The sequence below is a fragment of the Gorilla gorilla genome, chromosome 1 (assembly GCF_029281585.2).
Source record: "Gorilla gorilla gorilla isolate KB3781 chromosome 1, NHGRI_mGorGor1-v2.1_pri, whole genome shotgun sequence".
Classification (NCBI taxonomy): domain Eukaryota; kingdom Metazoa; phylum Chordata; class Mammalia; order Primates; family Hominidae; genus Gorilla; species Gorilla gorilla.
The window spans coordinates 40307194-40325309 of NC_073224.2; the positions used below are offsets into that span (position 1 = coordinate 40307194).

At 36.2% G+C, this 18116-nt stretch overlaps 1 protein-coding gene and 1 pseudogene across 20 annotated transcripts in view; both read right to left on the reverse strand.

The window, feature by feature from the left end:
• Positions 1-18116, reverse strand: part of CDC42BPA (CDC42 binding protein kinase alpha) — a 323893-nt gene that overhangs the window by 254077 nt on the left and 51700 nt on the right. For 19 of the 20 annotated variants that reach the window (XM_055371555.2, XM_055371684.2, XM_055371673.2 and 16 more), the window contains exon 2: positions 5504-5595. In XM_055371555.2, the coding sequence (XP_055227530.1) occupies positions 5504-5595 (92 nt within the window). Of the gene's footprint in view, positions 1-5503; positions 5596-18116 lie in introns of those variants that run through there. The other variant, XM_055371643.2, reaches the window with a different exon arrangement.
• On the reverse strand, positions 13284-17294 carry LOC134758917 (ubiquitin-like modifier-activating enzyme 5; annotated as a pseudogene).

An 18116-nucleotide genomic window follows, 5' to 3' on the forward strand; every position in this document is an offset into this window, starting at 1 on the left:
ATGTCTACAGTGAAAACTATAGAACACAAATGCTATGGTCAAATGGCATAAGAATAAATGCTATTATTTATTTGTCCCCTACAAAAAAATGTAAAAATTCATCAAGTTATCTATGTGTATTTTTTAACTGAAGTATATAAACATATACATGTGAGGTATGCACACACACACATACATCAATATACTGATGAAACACTGATGAAAGAAACTGAAGAGGACACAAAAAACTGAAAAAATATTCAATGTTCATGGGTTCGAAGAATCAATACTGTTAAAATATCCATACTGCCCAAAGCAATCTACAGATTCAATGCAATCCCTGTCAAAGTATTAATGACATTCTTTCACAGAAATAGAAAAAATAATCCTAAAATTCATATGGAATTACAAAAGACCCAGAATAGCCAAAGCTATCCCAAGCAAAAAACAAAACTGGAAGAATCATATTACCTGACTTCAAATGATACTACAGAGCTACAGTAACCAAACTAGCATGGTACTGACATAAAAACAGACACATAGATTAATGAAACAGAACAAAGAACCCAGAAGGAAATCCACATACATACAGGGAACTAATTTTCAACAACGGTGCCAAGAATGTTAGGGAAAAGACAGTCTCTTCAATAAATGGTGCTGGGAAAACTGGATAACCATATGCAGAAGAAGGAAATTTGATCCCTATCTCTCACCTTACATAAAAAACAAATCAAAATGGATTCAAGATTTAAGTCTAATACCCCAAAGTATAAAACTACTAAAAGAAAACATTGGTGAAAATCTCCAGGACACTGGTCTGCACAAAAATTTCTTAAAACACAGCCAACCAAAGCAGAAATGGACAAATAAAATGACATGAAATTAAAAAGCTTCTGCACAGCAAAGGAAACAATCAACCCACAGTGAAGAGACAGAATCAAACCACAGTGAAGAGACAACCCACAGAATGGGAGGAAATATTTGCAAACTGCTCATCTGACAAGGGATTAATAACCAGAATATACAAGGAATTCAAACAACTCTATAGGAAACAATCTGATAATCCAATTTTTAAAATGGGCTAAAGATTTGAATAGACCTTTCTATAAAAAAGACATACAAATGGCAAACAGGCATATGAAAAAAGTGCTCAACGTCACTGATCATCAGAGAAATGCAAATCAAAACTACAATGAGGTATCATCTCCCCCCAGTTAAAATGACTTTTATCCATAAGGCAGGCAATAACAAATGCTGGTGAGGATGTGGAGAAAAAGGAGATGGGGATGATTAATGAGTACAAAAAAAAATAGAATGATGAAGACCTAGTATTTGGTAGCACAAGAGGGGGACTGTCGTCAATAATAATTTAATTGTCCATTCTGAAATAACTAAAAGAGTACAACTGGATTTTTTGTAACACAAAGGACCAATAATAATTTAGTTGTCCATTTTGAAATAACTAAGAGTACAACTGGATTTTCTGTAACACAAAGGATAAATGCTTGAATGTCCATTTTGAAATAACGTGGATATCCAATTTTCCATGATGCAATTATTACGCATTGCATGCCTGTACCAAAATATCTCACGTACTCCATAAATATATAAACCTACTATGTACCCACAAAAATTAAAAAAATAATAATAATAAGGCCAGGCATGGTGGCTCATGCCTGTTAATCCCAGCACTTTGGGAGGCCAAGATGGGTGCATCACCTGAGGTCAGGAGTTCGAGACTAGCCTGACCAACATGGTGAAACCACATGTCTACTAAAAATACAAAAATTAGCCAGGCATGGTAGTGGGCACTTGTAATCCCAGCTACTCGGGAGGCTGAGGCAGGAGAATCACTTGAACCCGGGTGGCAGCGGTTGCAGTGAGCCAAGATTGCACCACTGCACTCCAGCCTGGGCGACAAGAGCAAAACTCCATCTCAAATAAAAAAATAAAAAATAAAAAAAGAATGCTATGGGCAAATGGCATAAGAATAAAATGCTATTGCTTGTTTTGTACCCTAAAAAAATGTAAAAATCCATCGAGTTATATGTGTGTATATTTTTTGAAACTGAAGTGTGTGTCTGTGTGTGTGTGTGTGTGTGTGTGTGTGTGTGTGTATACCATAATATACTTCAATTTTTTCTTAATTTTAGGACCTCAAAAAATATATTTTCAGACAAATAAAATCAGATAATTTGTTATCAGCAGACTTACACTGAAGAAATACTAAAGAGGGCCAGGCACAGTGCCTCACAACTGTAATCCCAGCACTTTGGGAGGCTGAGGCAGGAGGACTCCTTGAGCCTTGGAGTTTGATGAGACCAGCCTGGGCAATGTAGGAAAACCCTGTCCCTACAAGAAAATTCACAAATTAGCCAAGCATACTGGTGCACAGCTATAGTCTTAGCTACCCAGGATGCTGAGGCAGGAGGATCACTTGGGCCCAGGAATTCAAGGCTGCCGCGAGCTATGATGACACCACTGCACTGCAGCCAGAGAGACAAAGCAAAACTTTGTCTCTAAATATTAAAAAGAAATATTAAAGGGAATTTTTAAGTCAAAAGGAAAATGATCCCAAAGGGAAGTACATGAATGTGAAGAGCAGAGAAAATACAAATATGTGGGTAAACCTAAATAAATAGGTACAATATATATGTTGGGGTTTCAAATATAAATGGAACTAAAATATATGACAGCAATGAAAAAAAAAGGTAGAAATTGGGTAAATGGGAATTGGCAAAATATAAATTTACCAAGGATACATGTGGTAATTGCCAGGGGAACCCATAAAAGAAGATAAAATTGGGAGGTATGATTTAAAATATTCCATTAATCGAAGAAGAAGCAAGAAATGAGAGAAAAATAACACAAAATGAGCAAAACAAATATAAAACAAATAGTAACATCATTACATGTTAACTGATTAAAAAACAAAATCTAATTACATTCTACTGGACAGTAAACATACCATATGCTTATAGAAAGCTAAAACGAAAAGGACAGAATAAGATATTTAATGAAAATACTAATAAAAAAGAGCTGGAGTAGTTCCACTAATATCAGATTAAGGAAAATTTAAATCAAAAAACACTATAGAGATCATGGGAACACTCCATAATAACGAATGAGTTAATCACCAGGAAGATATAATAACTGTACATTCGTCATCAGCAAAAACTGAAAGAAATAAAGAAATCCTCTCTCAGGAAATGACAGATCAAACTGAAAAAAACAGACAGTAAGGATATGGAAGATTTAAACAAGATTTTGAACTTGACCTAACTGATATTTACAGAACACTGCAGAGCAAATTTCAAAGGATTCTAATCACATAGAGTATGCATTCTAACCACTTTTAAATTACATTATAACTCAATTTAAAAAACTAGAAAATTTTCTAAATGTTTAGAAATTTTTTTAGTGAACTTTAAATTCATAGATTAAAAACAAAAATTTAAAATCACACTGTATTTTAAGCAAAAAATATATACATATATGTGACATACCAAAATATGTCTGCTATAGCTAAAACTGCTTAGAGGAAAACATATAGCCTTAAACACAGGTTTGAAAAGAAGGCCTAGATATCAATGCTATTTTGAAAAATCAGAAAAAGAATAGCAAGATAAAACCAAAGAAAATATTATAAAGTGCAGAAATTAAAGAACCAGAAAACAAATCTACAATAACAAAATTCAAAAGGCCAAAAATTAATTCATGGAAAAGATAATAAACTGATAAACCCCTAGCAAGAAAAATAAAGAGAGAGAGAAATGATCAATACAGTAACAAGTTTTAAAAATTAGATGAAATGGATAAACCTAGCAAAACTAATACATACACAGAACAAGTCATTTTATTTCCATTAAAGAAATTAAACATTATTTAAAACTTTTTCACTAGCAACCTCTGGTCTCAGAGGCTTCACCAGTTAAATCTTGTAAGCATATCAGGAAAAAAATAGTAACAATCTTCACTAACTCTTCCGGAGAACACTAAAGGAGGGAACATTTCCCTCTTCTTGTAAGACCAGTATAACCAAGATACCAAAATCTGATCAGAACATTCGAAGTAGGAAAATTACAGGCCAATTTATCTGAAGAACACAGGTGCAAAGATCCTAACAACACACAAAAAGCACATGAAGTCCGTTGGTACATATAAAGGGGTAACATATCACAAGTCAGTTGGGCTTATTTTAGGAATGCAAAGATTGTTTAACATCTGAAAATATAACAGCATAATTCAACACATTAACAAAGTAAAGGAGAAAAACCATGAGTGTCCCAAAAGACGCAGATAAAGTATTAATAAAATTCAACAAAATTCCTATTTGAAAAGTATAACAAGGTATAAGATCAATAAAATTAAATTCTACTTCTAACTACTACCAAGAAAACAATTAAGAAATGAAATTTCACAAACAATTCTAATTAAAATAATATCAAGAATATCACATATCCAGGAATAAATCTGCTGAAAGATGTGGAGGTCTTCTATACTGAATGAACACTACAAAACAGTATTGAGATAAATTTATAAAGCCCTAAATAAATGGAAGAATATACCACGTCTATGGATTAGCTGACTCAGTAGTATTGTTAAAATGCCAATTGTCTGCAAACTGATCTCCAGTTTCAATACAAACTTTACCCAAATTCCTGGAAAAGAGAGAGAGAGGAGACAAGAGAAGAGAGAGGAGAGAGAGAGGAGGGAGAGAGAGAAAGAGAGCGGGAGAGAGAGAAAGAGCGAGAGAGAGAGAGAGCGCGCGCGCGTGCGCGCGCATGTGTATCTTTACGAGTGAGTCGAAATTGAAAAACTGATTCTAAAATACTATGAAAATATCCTTTAGGAGGACAAGGTGGGCAGATCACTTGAGGTCAGGAATTTGAGACCCGCCTGACCAACACGGCAAAAACCCAACTTGACTAAAAATACAAAAATTAGCTGGGCCTGATGGCGGACGCCTGTAATCCCAGCTACTCGGGAGGCTGAAGCAGGAGAATCACTTGAACTCGGGAGGTGGAGGTTGTAGTGAGCCAAGATCATGCCACTGCACTCCAGCCTGGGCAACAGAGAGAAACTCCATCTCAAAAATAAATAAATACACACATACATAAAATAAAATACTATGAAAATATCAGGGGAGGAGAGATGGGAGAGGGGGAGAAAAAGGAAGTCAGAGTATATACACTACCAGGTATCAAGATTCCTTATAAACTAGAATAAGACAGACCAACAGAACAAAAGAAGAGTGTAGAAACACACTCATATTTACACTGACATATGAAGTACATGTGAAAACATGATCTTAGAAAAAATTCCCAGTAGAAATATTTCATTCAACACTTTATTTTCTGAGCTATTATATCAATCACAACAGCACAATCAATCACATAAATCACAACTTAACAAATATTGTTTAACAAGTAACAAGTAACAATACTTGTTAAATTCTCTCACAACTGTGTTCAACAGTTTCCAAAACAATTAGCAGACCTTCTATCAAATCTTAATCTCTTACCTCCCCAAAAGCTCCTCGACCAATCACCTTTAATATTTCAAAGTCTTCTCTATGTAATCGCATTTGTTTCACTTTAGAAGTAAATGGTTTAGCTGAAATGAAAGAGCAATATCAATTATTTTCTTAATAAAATGTGATGCAAATTAGATATAAATAATGGTGTTTCTTAGTTACACAAAAATTCAAATTATGATTTAAGAATTGTCAAAATATTTAAAAATCCCAAACTATATGAGAATAAACAGATTTAATTTCCCTAAGAAAACAATATATTTTCTTTTATTTCTTACATATGAATCACATTTTTGGTAAGAAATGTATGTTTAAACTCCAAATAACATATAAAAGAATGCAAAGCAAGAGGGATGTAAAAATGAGACCAGTTTTAACATTCTATCAGCATTAAATATATATTTTAACACAAAGGTATAAAAAAGAAAAGCAGATTTCATGGCACCAGAGAGCTCTTCAGCAATTCCCACCAAGTAAACTCATGTTTCTTTCACACTCATTCGTTCTTTTTAAATGCGTTAGCAAATGTCTACACTATACAAAGCATGGTGGCAATGACTGGAGTTTTTAAAAATTTGATTATGATATGATACTTTCCTTCAAGAAACTTAGTCTTCATTCAAGAAAGACAAGTATGCACATATGCAGACACAAAATTTAATAATGTGATAAAGTTTTAAGTGCTTCAGAATTAGTGAGAATAGAACACTAATTATGTGGATACTAATGCTTCACACAAAGGAGATAACAGATAAATTGAACCTTGAGGACTAAATAGAATCTTGCTGCTTTGCCTGGGTTTGACAATGTAGATACTCCAGGCAAGAGGGAACAATATAAGCAAATGAAGAGAGGCGAGGAAGTGAATTTGGGGTGTTAATGGTAAATAATCCATGGTAAAGAATTGTGAGAAGAAATGCAAAGAAATAGCTAGAAAATGGAAAAGGCTTTGAATTTCATTAAAGGAATTTAGATGTAACCTTATTAATATTTTTAACTGGTAAATTAAAAATGTTTAATGATTAGAGCAATTACATATTCTGCTGCCTCTAAGAGAAGTTTAAACGTGTCTCCTTTCCTCTCTTCAGGTCCCTCTTTATTATAACACAAAAAGGAATTGATATGATTAAAGGATCATAATACATGGGTGTAGCTGTCTTCTCTCTTCCTTCCATGGAGCCAGAGTGTGATAAGATCAAAGATACATATTTGAGCATTAGGGGAGTGAAACAGATAGGTCATACAGTTTGCTTTGATCTAAAAGTATGCATTTAGCCCTAACTAGCTTAGAAAACGGGTATTCCTCACTGCTTAGTCAAGTCCACTAGGGATTTCTATATTCGTGTTTTGTAAGGAAAGGAAAGAGAGAGAGGATTTCTATCTGGAATTCACACAACAGAGAAGAGAAAGAGAAAAAAATTAGCTGAACGTGGTGGCATATGCCTGTAGTCCTTAGCTACTCGGGAGGCTAAGGCAGGAGGATAACTTGAGCCCAGGTATTCGAGGCTGCAATGAGTCATGATCATACCACTGCACTCCAGCCTGGGCAAAACAGCAAGATCCTGTCTCTTAAAAAGCAGTAATAAAAGAATTAATAATAATACAATTCCATTTGCAACAGCATTCAAAAGAATAAAGTACTTAAAGATAAATTTAACCAACGAGGTGAAAGACTTGTACATTGGAAGCTACAAAATATTGCTGATAAAAATTAAAGAAGACCTAAATAAATGAAAAGACATCCAGTATTCTAGATTGGAAGAAGACTTAATATTGTTAACATGGCAATGTTACCCAAAGCAATCCACAGATTCAAAGCAATCCCTATCAAAATTACAACGGCATTACAGAAATAGAAAAACTCATCCTAAAATTCATATGGAGAGAGAGAAAAGACAACCCATAGAATGGGAAAAGTATTTGCAAATCATGTATCTACTAAGGAATTAATACCAGAATATACAAAGAACTCCTACAAGTCAACAACAAAAAACCCCAATTCAAAAATGGGCAAAAGTTTTAATAAACATTTCTCCAAAGAAGATAAATAAAAATGAAAAAAGAATGAGTTCATGTCCTTTGCAGGGACATGGATGAAGCTGGAAGCCATCATTCTCAACAAACTAACACAGGAACAGAAAACCAAATACCACATGTTCTCACTCATAAGTGGGAGATGAACAATGAGAACATACATGGACACAGGGAGGGGAACATCACAAACTGGGGCCTGTTGGGGTGGGGGCCAAGAGGAGGGAAAGCATTAGATAAATAACTAATGCATGCGGGGCTTAAAACACAGATGACAGGTTGATAGGTGTAGCAAACCACCATGGCACATGTATACCTATGTAACAAACCTGCATGTTCTGCACATGTATCCCAGAACTTAAAAGTAAAATAATATATATATTGAAGATATATAAAAATGGCCAAAACACCTGTAATCCCAGCACTTTGGGAGGCCGAGGCGGGTGGATCACGAGGTCAGGAGATCGAGACCATCTTGGCTAACACGGTGAAACCCCGTCTCTACTAAAAATACAAAAAATTAGCCGGGCGTGGTGGCGGGCGCCTGTAGTCCCAGCTACTTGGGAGGCTGAGGCAGGAGAATGGCGTGAACCCAGGAGGCGGAGCTTGCAGTGAGCCGAGATCACGCCACTGCACTCCACCCTGGGCAACAGAGCGAGACTCTGTCTCAAAAAAAAAAAAAAATGGCCAAAACACATATGAAAAGATACTCAACATCACTAATCATTAAGGAAATGAAAACCAAAACCACAATGAGATACCACTTCACAACCTTTACAATAGCTGAATTTTTTTAATTAATTAAATAAAACAGAAAATAAAGAGTGATGAAGAGGATGTGGAGAAACTGGAACCCTCATACATTGCTAGAGGTGATATAAAATGTTACTGCTGCTTTGTAAAACAGTTGGGTAGTTCCTCAAAAAGCTAAACATAGATTTACCAACATATCCCAGCAATTCCATTCCTATGTATCCAAGAGAATCAAAAGAAGAGATTCAAACAGATATCTGTACAATGATGTTCATAACAGATTATTCGCAGTAGCCAAAAGGTGGAAATTATCCAAATGTCCATAAAGAGATGAACAGATAAACAAAATGTGATATATATATATATATACAGACACACACACACACACACCCCAGTATGTTAAGCACCTTTAAAATGAAGTTAAGGTCTGATACGTGCTATAATGTGGATGAATCTTGAAAACATGCTAAGTAAAGTAAGACAGGCATTAAAAGGCAAATATATTATTTCACTTAAATGAAATATCTAGAACAGGCAAATTCATAGAGACAGAAAGTAGATTAAAGGTTACTAAGGGCTGGGGGACAGGAGAATGAAAAGTTATGGCTTAATGGTTACAGAATTTCTCTTTGGATAATGAAAAAGTTTTAGAGACAGCTATGTGATGGTTGTTACATAACATTATAAATATCATTTAATGCCACTGAATTGTACACGTAAAAGTGGTCAAAATGGCAAATTTTGTTATGTATTTTACCACAATTTTTAAAAATTAGTTAAGATATCAAAACCACTGAATTGTATACTTCAAACAGGTGAACTGTTTGGTATGTCAATCATGTCAGTAAAGCTGTTTTAAAACAAAATAGAAGATGCTGGGCACAGTGGCTCACGCCTGTAATCCCAGCACTGTAGGAAGCCAAGGCGGGTGAATCACCTGAGGTCAGGAGTTTGAGACCAGCCTGGTCAACATGGTGAAACCCTGTCTCTACCAAAAATACAAAAATTAAATGGGCATGGTAGTACGTGCCTGTAATCCCAGCTACTTGGGAGGCTGAGGCAGAAGAATCACTAGAACCCAGGAGGCGGAGGTTGCAGTGAGCCAAGATTATGCCACTGCACTCCAGCCTGGGCGATTGAGTGAGACTCTGTCTCAAAAAAAAAAAGGAAGAAAACTTTTTAAAAAATTACGTACAAGTTTGACAAGGTGGGTGAAACCTTTTTTTAAAAAAATTACACGCAAGTTTTACAAGGTGGGTGATACATACAGGCCTATTAGAACTAAAAATGGGGCCAGGTGTGGTGGTTCACGCCTGTATCCCAATACTTTGGGAGGCCAAAGCAGACGGATTGCTTGAGTCTAGGAGTTCAAGACCAGCGTGGGCAACGTGGCAAAACCCCGTCTCTACAAAAATACAAATATAAAAACTGGCCGGACATGGTGGCTTGTGCCTGCAGTCCCAGCTACTCAGGAGACTGAAGTGGGAGGGCCACTTTAGCCCAGGAGATGAAGGCTGCAGTAAGCTTAGAGGGCGCCACTACACTCCAGCCTGGGCAACAGGGTGAAACCCTGTCCGGGAAAAAAAAAAAAGAACTGAAAATGGGAGCCTGACTATCCCCCCAAATAATTGTAACACCAGTCTTCTATACTTAAAAGCAGTTTTGATTTCTACTATATCACAAAATCACAAAACAAAGGTATCCTTAAACCGAAACCTAGCTTCCCCACCCAGACTAAATCAGAAATTCAGAAAAAGTGTGCTGCAGAGCTCACACTTCAGGTAAATTATACCTACTGACTATTCTAATTTGGGGTAAATATGAACACAGAACAATAAATATTAATAATATTAAGTGTCTATACAGGGGTATATAGTTATCTTGTCATATGATGATACCCTAAGTAGTATAAAGAAAATGAATCAAAACAAAGCTAAGGGTTATACAAATCATTACTGAGCACTCCATTCATAATGTCTGGGATAATTTAAAAGATGCCTTAACAAGTTATAGCTGAGAGTTCAGAAATTCAATGATAGAACCAAAATAATCATGTATCAATTACTTGAATATTTCTTATTTCTATGCTGCATTTGAAAAAAAACTGATTATATGTTCAACTTATTCCCGAAAAAAGTTCATTAGCAATATTTAACAAAAGTGCTTTTATACAAAGATATGTTCTTAAAAATTATATCCACCAAAAAGTTCATTTCAAGCACACTGTATGATTAAAATAATTTTGAATATAAAAGACAAATTGCAAAAGACTTTATATTCATTACAACAACTGAAAAACATATAACAATCACTACGCTACTGCCCTTGACAAAAATCAAGGACATATAAGGGACTAATCAGATCTGTTGCGCTGGTAGATAAATGACATGCTATTCTGAATAGATGCTATTAGTGATATTTCACAAAGTACTACATCATCTAATGATAACAATACCTTGACTTTCTTCAGTGCTGTATACTTATATGACTTCACTTGTGGCACACACTTTCTGAGGTATCTGCCACACCGCCTCCCTCCCTTTTTCTGAAAATCTCCCCCTCAGTTCTCAGGGTTGGGCCAAGTGCATATTGTGAGGCCCCATTTAACTGGCCAGTGTTAACTGAACCAATATGGAAACCTGACCTAAGCTGGGGGACAAGTAATTTAAAACCTAACTCAGAGTCAGTCTCTGCAGATGATTACAAGAATTAACATACAAACTCAGCAAGTGTTGAGGCAAACATCCTACTATGACGCTAAAAGCAAAAGAGAAAATCAGTTCCACATAATGAAAGAGAAAAACAAAGCAGATGCATAGAGAAAGGCAAAGACAATGAGAAAAGCAAGTGTTCCGATAGCTTCCTTATTCCCGGTGTTCTGGCGATTCCTGACATTTGATTGCATCCCTGCCTTGTATTCCCCGAACGAGCCTGAATCTTACACTAAATACTTGGTTTTTAGCTCACAACTAGACATGGTTAGCTTCCAAACTAATACATAATTTAGTTATCATAAAATCCATAAGGTACATAGTATTAACCCTCATTAATATTATAAGGCCTAAACATAGTATGTAACTTGCCAGCCTAAACTTGACTAGTAAGTCACAGTACTACTATGACACAGCTAGCTCAGAGAAGGACACACCAACTTAGAAGTAATAGCTTAGAAGTTATAGTTTTATGTAAATTATGACAACTTGTCCAAACTTCAAGAATGTGATATAAAAATAAATAAAACAGAATCCTTTAATCATTGTCTTAATGTACTCTAGTTTTAAAAGTACTTCTTGGCAAAACAAAAACAAAAACAAAAAAACTGATTTGGTACTAAGGACAAACTTTCTGTGTGATAATAATAATCTTAGCAGGCATTATTTTATTGGGAGCCATCTAAGCCAAGTACCATACCAAGAACTTCCCATTTTACAGAAAAAAAAAAAGGTTTAGAAAGATAATATAAATTCCTGAATATTACATACCTAGTAAATGGCAAAGACAGGATTAAAACTCAGATCTATCAGGCTCCAAAAGCCTTTCCAATATAACAAGTTGCCTCTTTATTCCCAAAAGTTTTGAAATAAACACAGATGCTGAAATTAAGAGATTCAAAAATGAAATAATTCTAAGTTAAATAAAAAAGATATCTGAAACTGAAAAGAACAAAGTATGTTTCTATGTGAGTTCCTAAAACACTGCCTGGGGTTCATTGTATACTGTTTAATGAACAGATAAATGAATAATTCTAGAAGAAAAAGAACTCAAAGTTCCAATACAAAATGCCTGGTATACCTTGTAAGGTACATCTTTCTCCCTACTCTGTGTAGCCCAAGATCCAACAACAGAGTCTCCTTCAATTCTCCCATCCAACCTCCTTCCTCCCTACAACTACTGGCCAGGTGGTAGGAACATAGATTGCAAGCCACTAGTGATAGCTACCATGGTGTCAGAAAGAAAGTGTACAATAGAAAGAGAGAGTGGAAAGGCAGAGGCATAAGTGAGAAGAAAAGATGAGAAATAAAAACAGAGTCTGAAGGAGTAAGATAAGGCCTGGAAGAGAACAGAGAGTGCTGGAGCAAGAAATTTTAACCTTCCCTTCACCCATTATTTTCCTTCTTCTCTTTCTTCTCGAATTTCTCCAGTGGGTTTCCATTCTACCATTCTTCTTCTCCCTTATCTGCAATGGAATAACGTAAGAATCCGGAACCAACAGTAGGGCAGGAAAAGAGAATAATCCATGCAAAAGGGAGACTAGAAGAGAATAGGGAAGAATGAGAAAAGAGTAGTTAATAAAGCCATGTTAAAACTGTTATCAATTATGCCAGGCTCTGTGTCTAAATTCTGTAATACTGTGACTATACATTAATGAGTTAAAATATACAAAGAACAAAGTTACAGGTGGTATATTTGAGACTTTTTACAATCACAGACACATGAAGGTAAAAACAGTATTATTCACCTTTAAGCACCAGTATCTTTCATATTATAATTTTTTAACAGAATAATTGAGTTTTTCTTTTTTTTTTTTTTTTGAGACAGAGTCTCGCTCTGTTGCCCAGGCTGGAGTGCAGTGGTGTGATCTCACCTCACTGCAACCTCCACCTCCAGGATTCAAGCAATTCTCATGCCTCAGCCTCTTAAGTAGCTGTAATTACAGGTGCGTGCCACCATGCCCAGCTAACTTCTGTATTTTTAGTAGAGACGGGGTTTCACCATGTTGGCCAGGCTGGTCTTGAACTCCTGACCTCAGGTGATCTGCCTGCCTTGGCCTCCCAAAATGCTGGGGTTACAGGCCTGAGCCACTGCACCTAGCCTGAGTTATTATTAAACAAAGTTTCAAAATAGTCCTTGTGCATATATGGGCTTGACAACACAGTAAGCAGTAACACAGACCCACACATACACAAATACACATAGAAATGCTGAATAAAACAAACAACCATGAGAGATTTTAAATATACAATCAAACTAATGAAGGAGAGAAGAAAGGAAGAGAAATCCCCAAGAATTAGAAATAAAGAAAAATAATCAAAACTTTAAACACAGGAATAGATGCTGCAAAAGCAAAAGTCCTGGACACAGGCCCTAACAGGTGCCTGTTAGGGATCATTCGATCCACAAGGAATGAAGGTATTGCTGGTGGCTTAACAGAGGTAGAAGACTGGAATGATTACCTCTCATTAAAACCAGGACCCTTTCCCCATGTCAGGGAATAATAAAAATTCTGATTCTTGTCCAGTGAAGCAACCTAGGGTGTTGGTGGGGGGCGGCACAAGAGGAAAACATGAGGGTTTGGAGTCTGAATCCATACTGCCCATGTGGTAAAGAAATCCTTTGCCAAGAAATTAATATTAAATCTAGTTCCTATCCCACAGAAGCAAAAGCATTCAGAGGGAATAGAACTCATCCCAGAAAAATCTACCTCAGTCAAAAGTGAGCTCACAATTAAAAAAAAATTAAACTAAATGAGGAAAAAGAACACCAAAATGGGGAAAGTTGGCAATCAAAACAAATGGGAAGATTAGTACCCTCAAGAACTCAAGAGAATAATACAATCTGAAAAATACCATGAAGTGGGTAACAATGATTCAAGAGATAGAAGAAATACAAATGATAATGAAAGAACAGAGATTTGAAAATTAACCAAGTAAAACAAGAAATGAAAAATACTGCCACTGAAATGTAATGATATATTAACATGTGCATATAGGACAAAATAATGAATTTTTAAGTCACTGATTTATTTCTCTATGCTGTTTAAAGTACTCAAACTTAAAAAAAAATACTCTGAAGCAATAATTGAAGAACAGGAAAGTACACAGAGAGAATCATACACTCCTCCAAGAATAGTTTAAGGCTATGAATTCCTCCCAAGAAAAAGCACATTTACCTCCAATTTTATATATCATGTAAAATGTTGCTAGATGCCTCATAAACTTTGACTAAGAAATAATGTTCTAAAGGATACTAAGAATATAGCCATGTATTCTGGCCCTTATTAAGTATAAATTTAAACCAAATTATAGACAAACACAGAAAATATCACTGCTTAAAAAATCGGCCTTTTAAGTCATAAGATATCCTGAGAATGTTATTTTCACATCTGCAATCCCAGCATCAATAAACTCTACCTCCTATGACACACTAGAGGAACAATAAGGAATTAAGATACGTTGTTCTAATTACTGGGTGAACTATAAATATACTACACAGATTTTAAAATATAACTTACCTAAACATTAATCTAACACATTCCCATTACTGCAATAAACTTGCAACTTTAATCACAAAGAGTTAATGAAGGTAACAAAGCAGCTACAGATTTTTAACAATTTTTATGATATCACTTTTGGCTGGGTGCAGTGGCTCATGCCTGTAATCCTAGCACCCTGTGAGGTAGAGGTGGGCAGATCACTTGAGGTCAGGAGTTCAAGACCAGCCTGGCTAACACGGTGAAATCTCGTCTCTACTAAAAATACAAAAATTAGCCAGGCGTGGTGGCACATGCCTGTAATCCCAGCTACCTGGGAGGCTGAGGCAAGAGAATCACTGGAACCCGGGAGCTGAGGCTGCAGAAAGCCAAGATCGTGCCACTGCACTCCAGCCTGGATGACAGAGCAAGACTCTGTCTCAAACAAACAAACAAAAATCACTTTCTCACACAGAAAAGCTAAAACATTGTAGTTTACATAATATAGTAGTTTATATAATAATTTTTTTAATGGTTACACCTGCATGGTATTTATTAGTCTCCAAACAATTGGAAATTTATTTCAGCCAAGGTTCTCTTAAATCTTCATTATTTGTGTGTAACTCCAGAGAAAGTTAATTTATATCAATTTACAGTGTAGTGGTCATGATCAGGGAAAATGATACTCTTCCACTGACTACAAGTCATTGCAGAGGCAATTTAGAACTTTTCTTTTATGCCCACTATACAAGACAAACCTTGCTGATATCTCATTACCTTGAGAATCAATTTTTTTTTTTTTTTTGAAACAGAGTCTCGCTCTGCACCCAGGCAGCAGTGTAATGGCATGATCTTGGCTCACTGCAGTCTCCGCCTCCCGAGTTCAGGTGATTCTCCTGCCTCAGGCTCCCAAGTAGCTGGGATTACAGGCGCCCACCACCATGCCCGGCTAATTTTTGTATTTTTAGTAGAGACGGGGTTTCACCATGTTGGCCAGGCTGGTCTCGAACTCCTGACCTCAGGTGATCCACCCACCTCAGCCTCCCAAAGTGCTGGGACTACAGGCGTGAGCCACCGCGCCCAGCCAAGAATCAAATGTAAATGAAGTATCCAGGAGTGGCCTAAAGAATGAGTGTAATCTGGATGGATCTTAGTCTAAATTCATGCCCTGCTCTTTAGTATAGTAACTCCAGGTATATGTTCCACAGATGCAGTAACTTCTATTCTTTGGTCAGTGCAGAATATAATTTATACTTCCTGAAAGCAACTTTGTCTATTCATGAAGATAGCTGCTTTTTATTTGCCTTTGTCTTATTTTGAATATATAATCCACAGGTTTGTAGACTTTTGCAATGAATACATTTCAACTTGAATTTCATCAGCAAACATTTGAGAGGATGTTATTTCACAGGCTATTTTAAATTCATTTTTGGTCAAGTTAGTAGTAGAGGGCAATTTTCTTATAGAAAGCAATTCCAAACATAATGAGCAGATGCTTGCTGGCTCTAATCAATAAGCTATATGCCTTGTCCTTCTCCCTATATCTGAGGATCATGTACTGCTTTATTGTCCATGTCCCTCAGGCAACAGACACAAGGGATTACTGAAAAGAAAAAGATTCCAGGATCAGATTTGTCATTCCCCAACTCCAAAAGGCCAAAACATTTCAATGGCTATATTTTCAAATAAGATTTATATCCTACAATATCCTTTGAGGTTTTCTTACTAGAATGAAACATACATTTTAGGAGAGTTAATGATTTAGTTGGAGTGGAGAGAAACAAGCAAGTCACGGGATTTTCAAAAAGTGTAACAATTCAGTTAAGAGTATACATTAATTAATGTTGCCCTAAGTTTTATCAGTTTTAAAAATTTTTTAATTTCAAGGTAAGAGGCTTTAACATGAGAAATAAAATATATGCCAGTCCATTATGTACATATTCTTAATCTTGGCCATGAGGTCTTCCAAGCTTTACAGAATCTTCCACTGCTACCTCAGTGACAGAATCTTCTTGCTTTTTTGGAATTGTGTATGCCACTGTAATTCCTTCAGGTAAGTCTAGAACTGGACCTGAAGAATTTTTCAATTCCTCTTCTGAAACCTCAGATACCAGCTCAATACCCCACTCGGTATATTCATGGATTATCTCTTCCTCTTCTTGTATAACCTCATTTGGGCAGTGCTGCTACCTTTTTCTTATAGTCTTTCTGCAATTTCTGTCATCACACTGAGGATTTGGCTTCATGGACGTAGCAGGAAAAAAATCCTGCATTGCATTGTATCCAAGGTAAAACTAACAGTACCAAAATTTAACAGAAACTTTAACATGCTGTGTACTAAGATCCCAGCAACCACAGTGGTAGGAAGACCGGCAGCACAAACACCAAAGCGTGCTAAAAGTGCACACTTTGGCATCTAACAACCCTGAGGTGTTAGTTTGATTGCCGCTTAGTAGCTGTGAGACCTTGAGAAGTTATTTAAACACAAAAGCCTTCGTTTCCCTACCTGTACAGGTACCTATACCTCATAACCCTCACAGGGTCATGAGGATTTAATAAAACAATTTATGAAAAGTAGTAAGTACAGTACGTGGGACATAAAAAAAAGTTTCAAAAATTAGGCCGGGCACAGTGGCTCATGCCTGTAATCCCAGCACTTTGGGAGGCCAAGGCGGGCGGAATTGTGGCATGCACCTGTAATCCTAGCTCCTCGGGAGGCTGAGGCAGGAGTATCGCTTGAATCCAGGAGGTGGAGGTTGCAGTGACCCAAGATCACGCCACTGCACTCCAGCCTGGTGACGACAGAGCGAGACTCCGTCTTAAAAAAAAAAAAAAAAAGATTCAAAAATTATTAACTGATATTACAATTAGAACCTCCCATCTATTTGAACTTGGGTATATTATCCTCTAGACCCTAGTTTCTCCTTCTCTCTGAAACTAGAAATACTAATACATAATTGTAAAAATAAAACATTTTTAAGTGAATGTTTTTCTTCTAAGGAATGTATTTTTAAAAACTGATGGTCCAAAGAAGGTCCTCATTTGAACTCTAACACTTATAAGCATTCAGGAGTCAAGAAAATGCATGATAATATCCCAACAAAAATGGCATCTCTTAAACAGAGAAAGAAAAAAAAAAACTCAAGAATTCCGGGGATTAAGTCCGCTTTGTTCACTATTTTAAACCTTGTTGCTTTGTAAGTTACTTAAACAAATGAATATCATATGTGGCAGACTGCCTAGTTACCTAACAACTAATCTTCCCTTCTTCCTCATTGACAGACCCTATTTCTGGGTAGCGGCAACTTGTTCTACCTCAGATGATGAATTATAATGGGTATATGCCAGTATAATTGGTATAAGCCCTTTCCCCTTTTCCATTGTTTGGTCAGGCACCTGTGTCAAACTTGCTTTATATTATTTTGACCAGTAATAGAAAGGGCCTGAGAGCTTCTAGGGTCTTTTCCTTAATGAGTAAGAAGAACAAGGAGAAAGCCCTTTCTCGAATGCTCTCTCTCTACTCTATATATTACTATGATGATACGCTCTTTTAGGAGCTGTCTTGCAACCATGAAAGGAAAAACAGAAGAGCTTCAGAGACCTGGCAATCTAACACTGACACTGCTG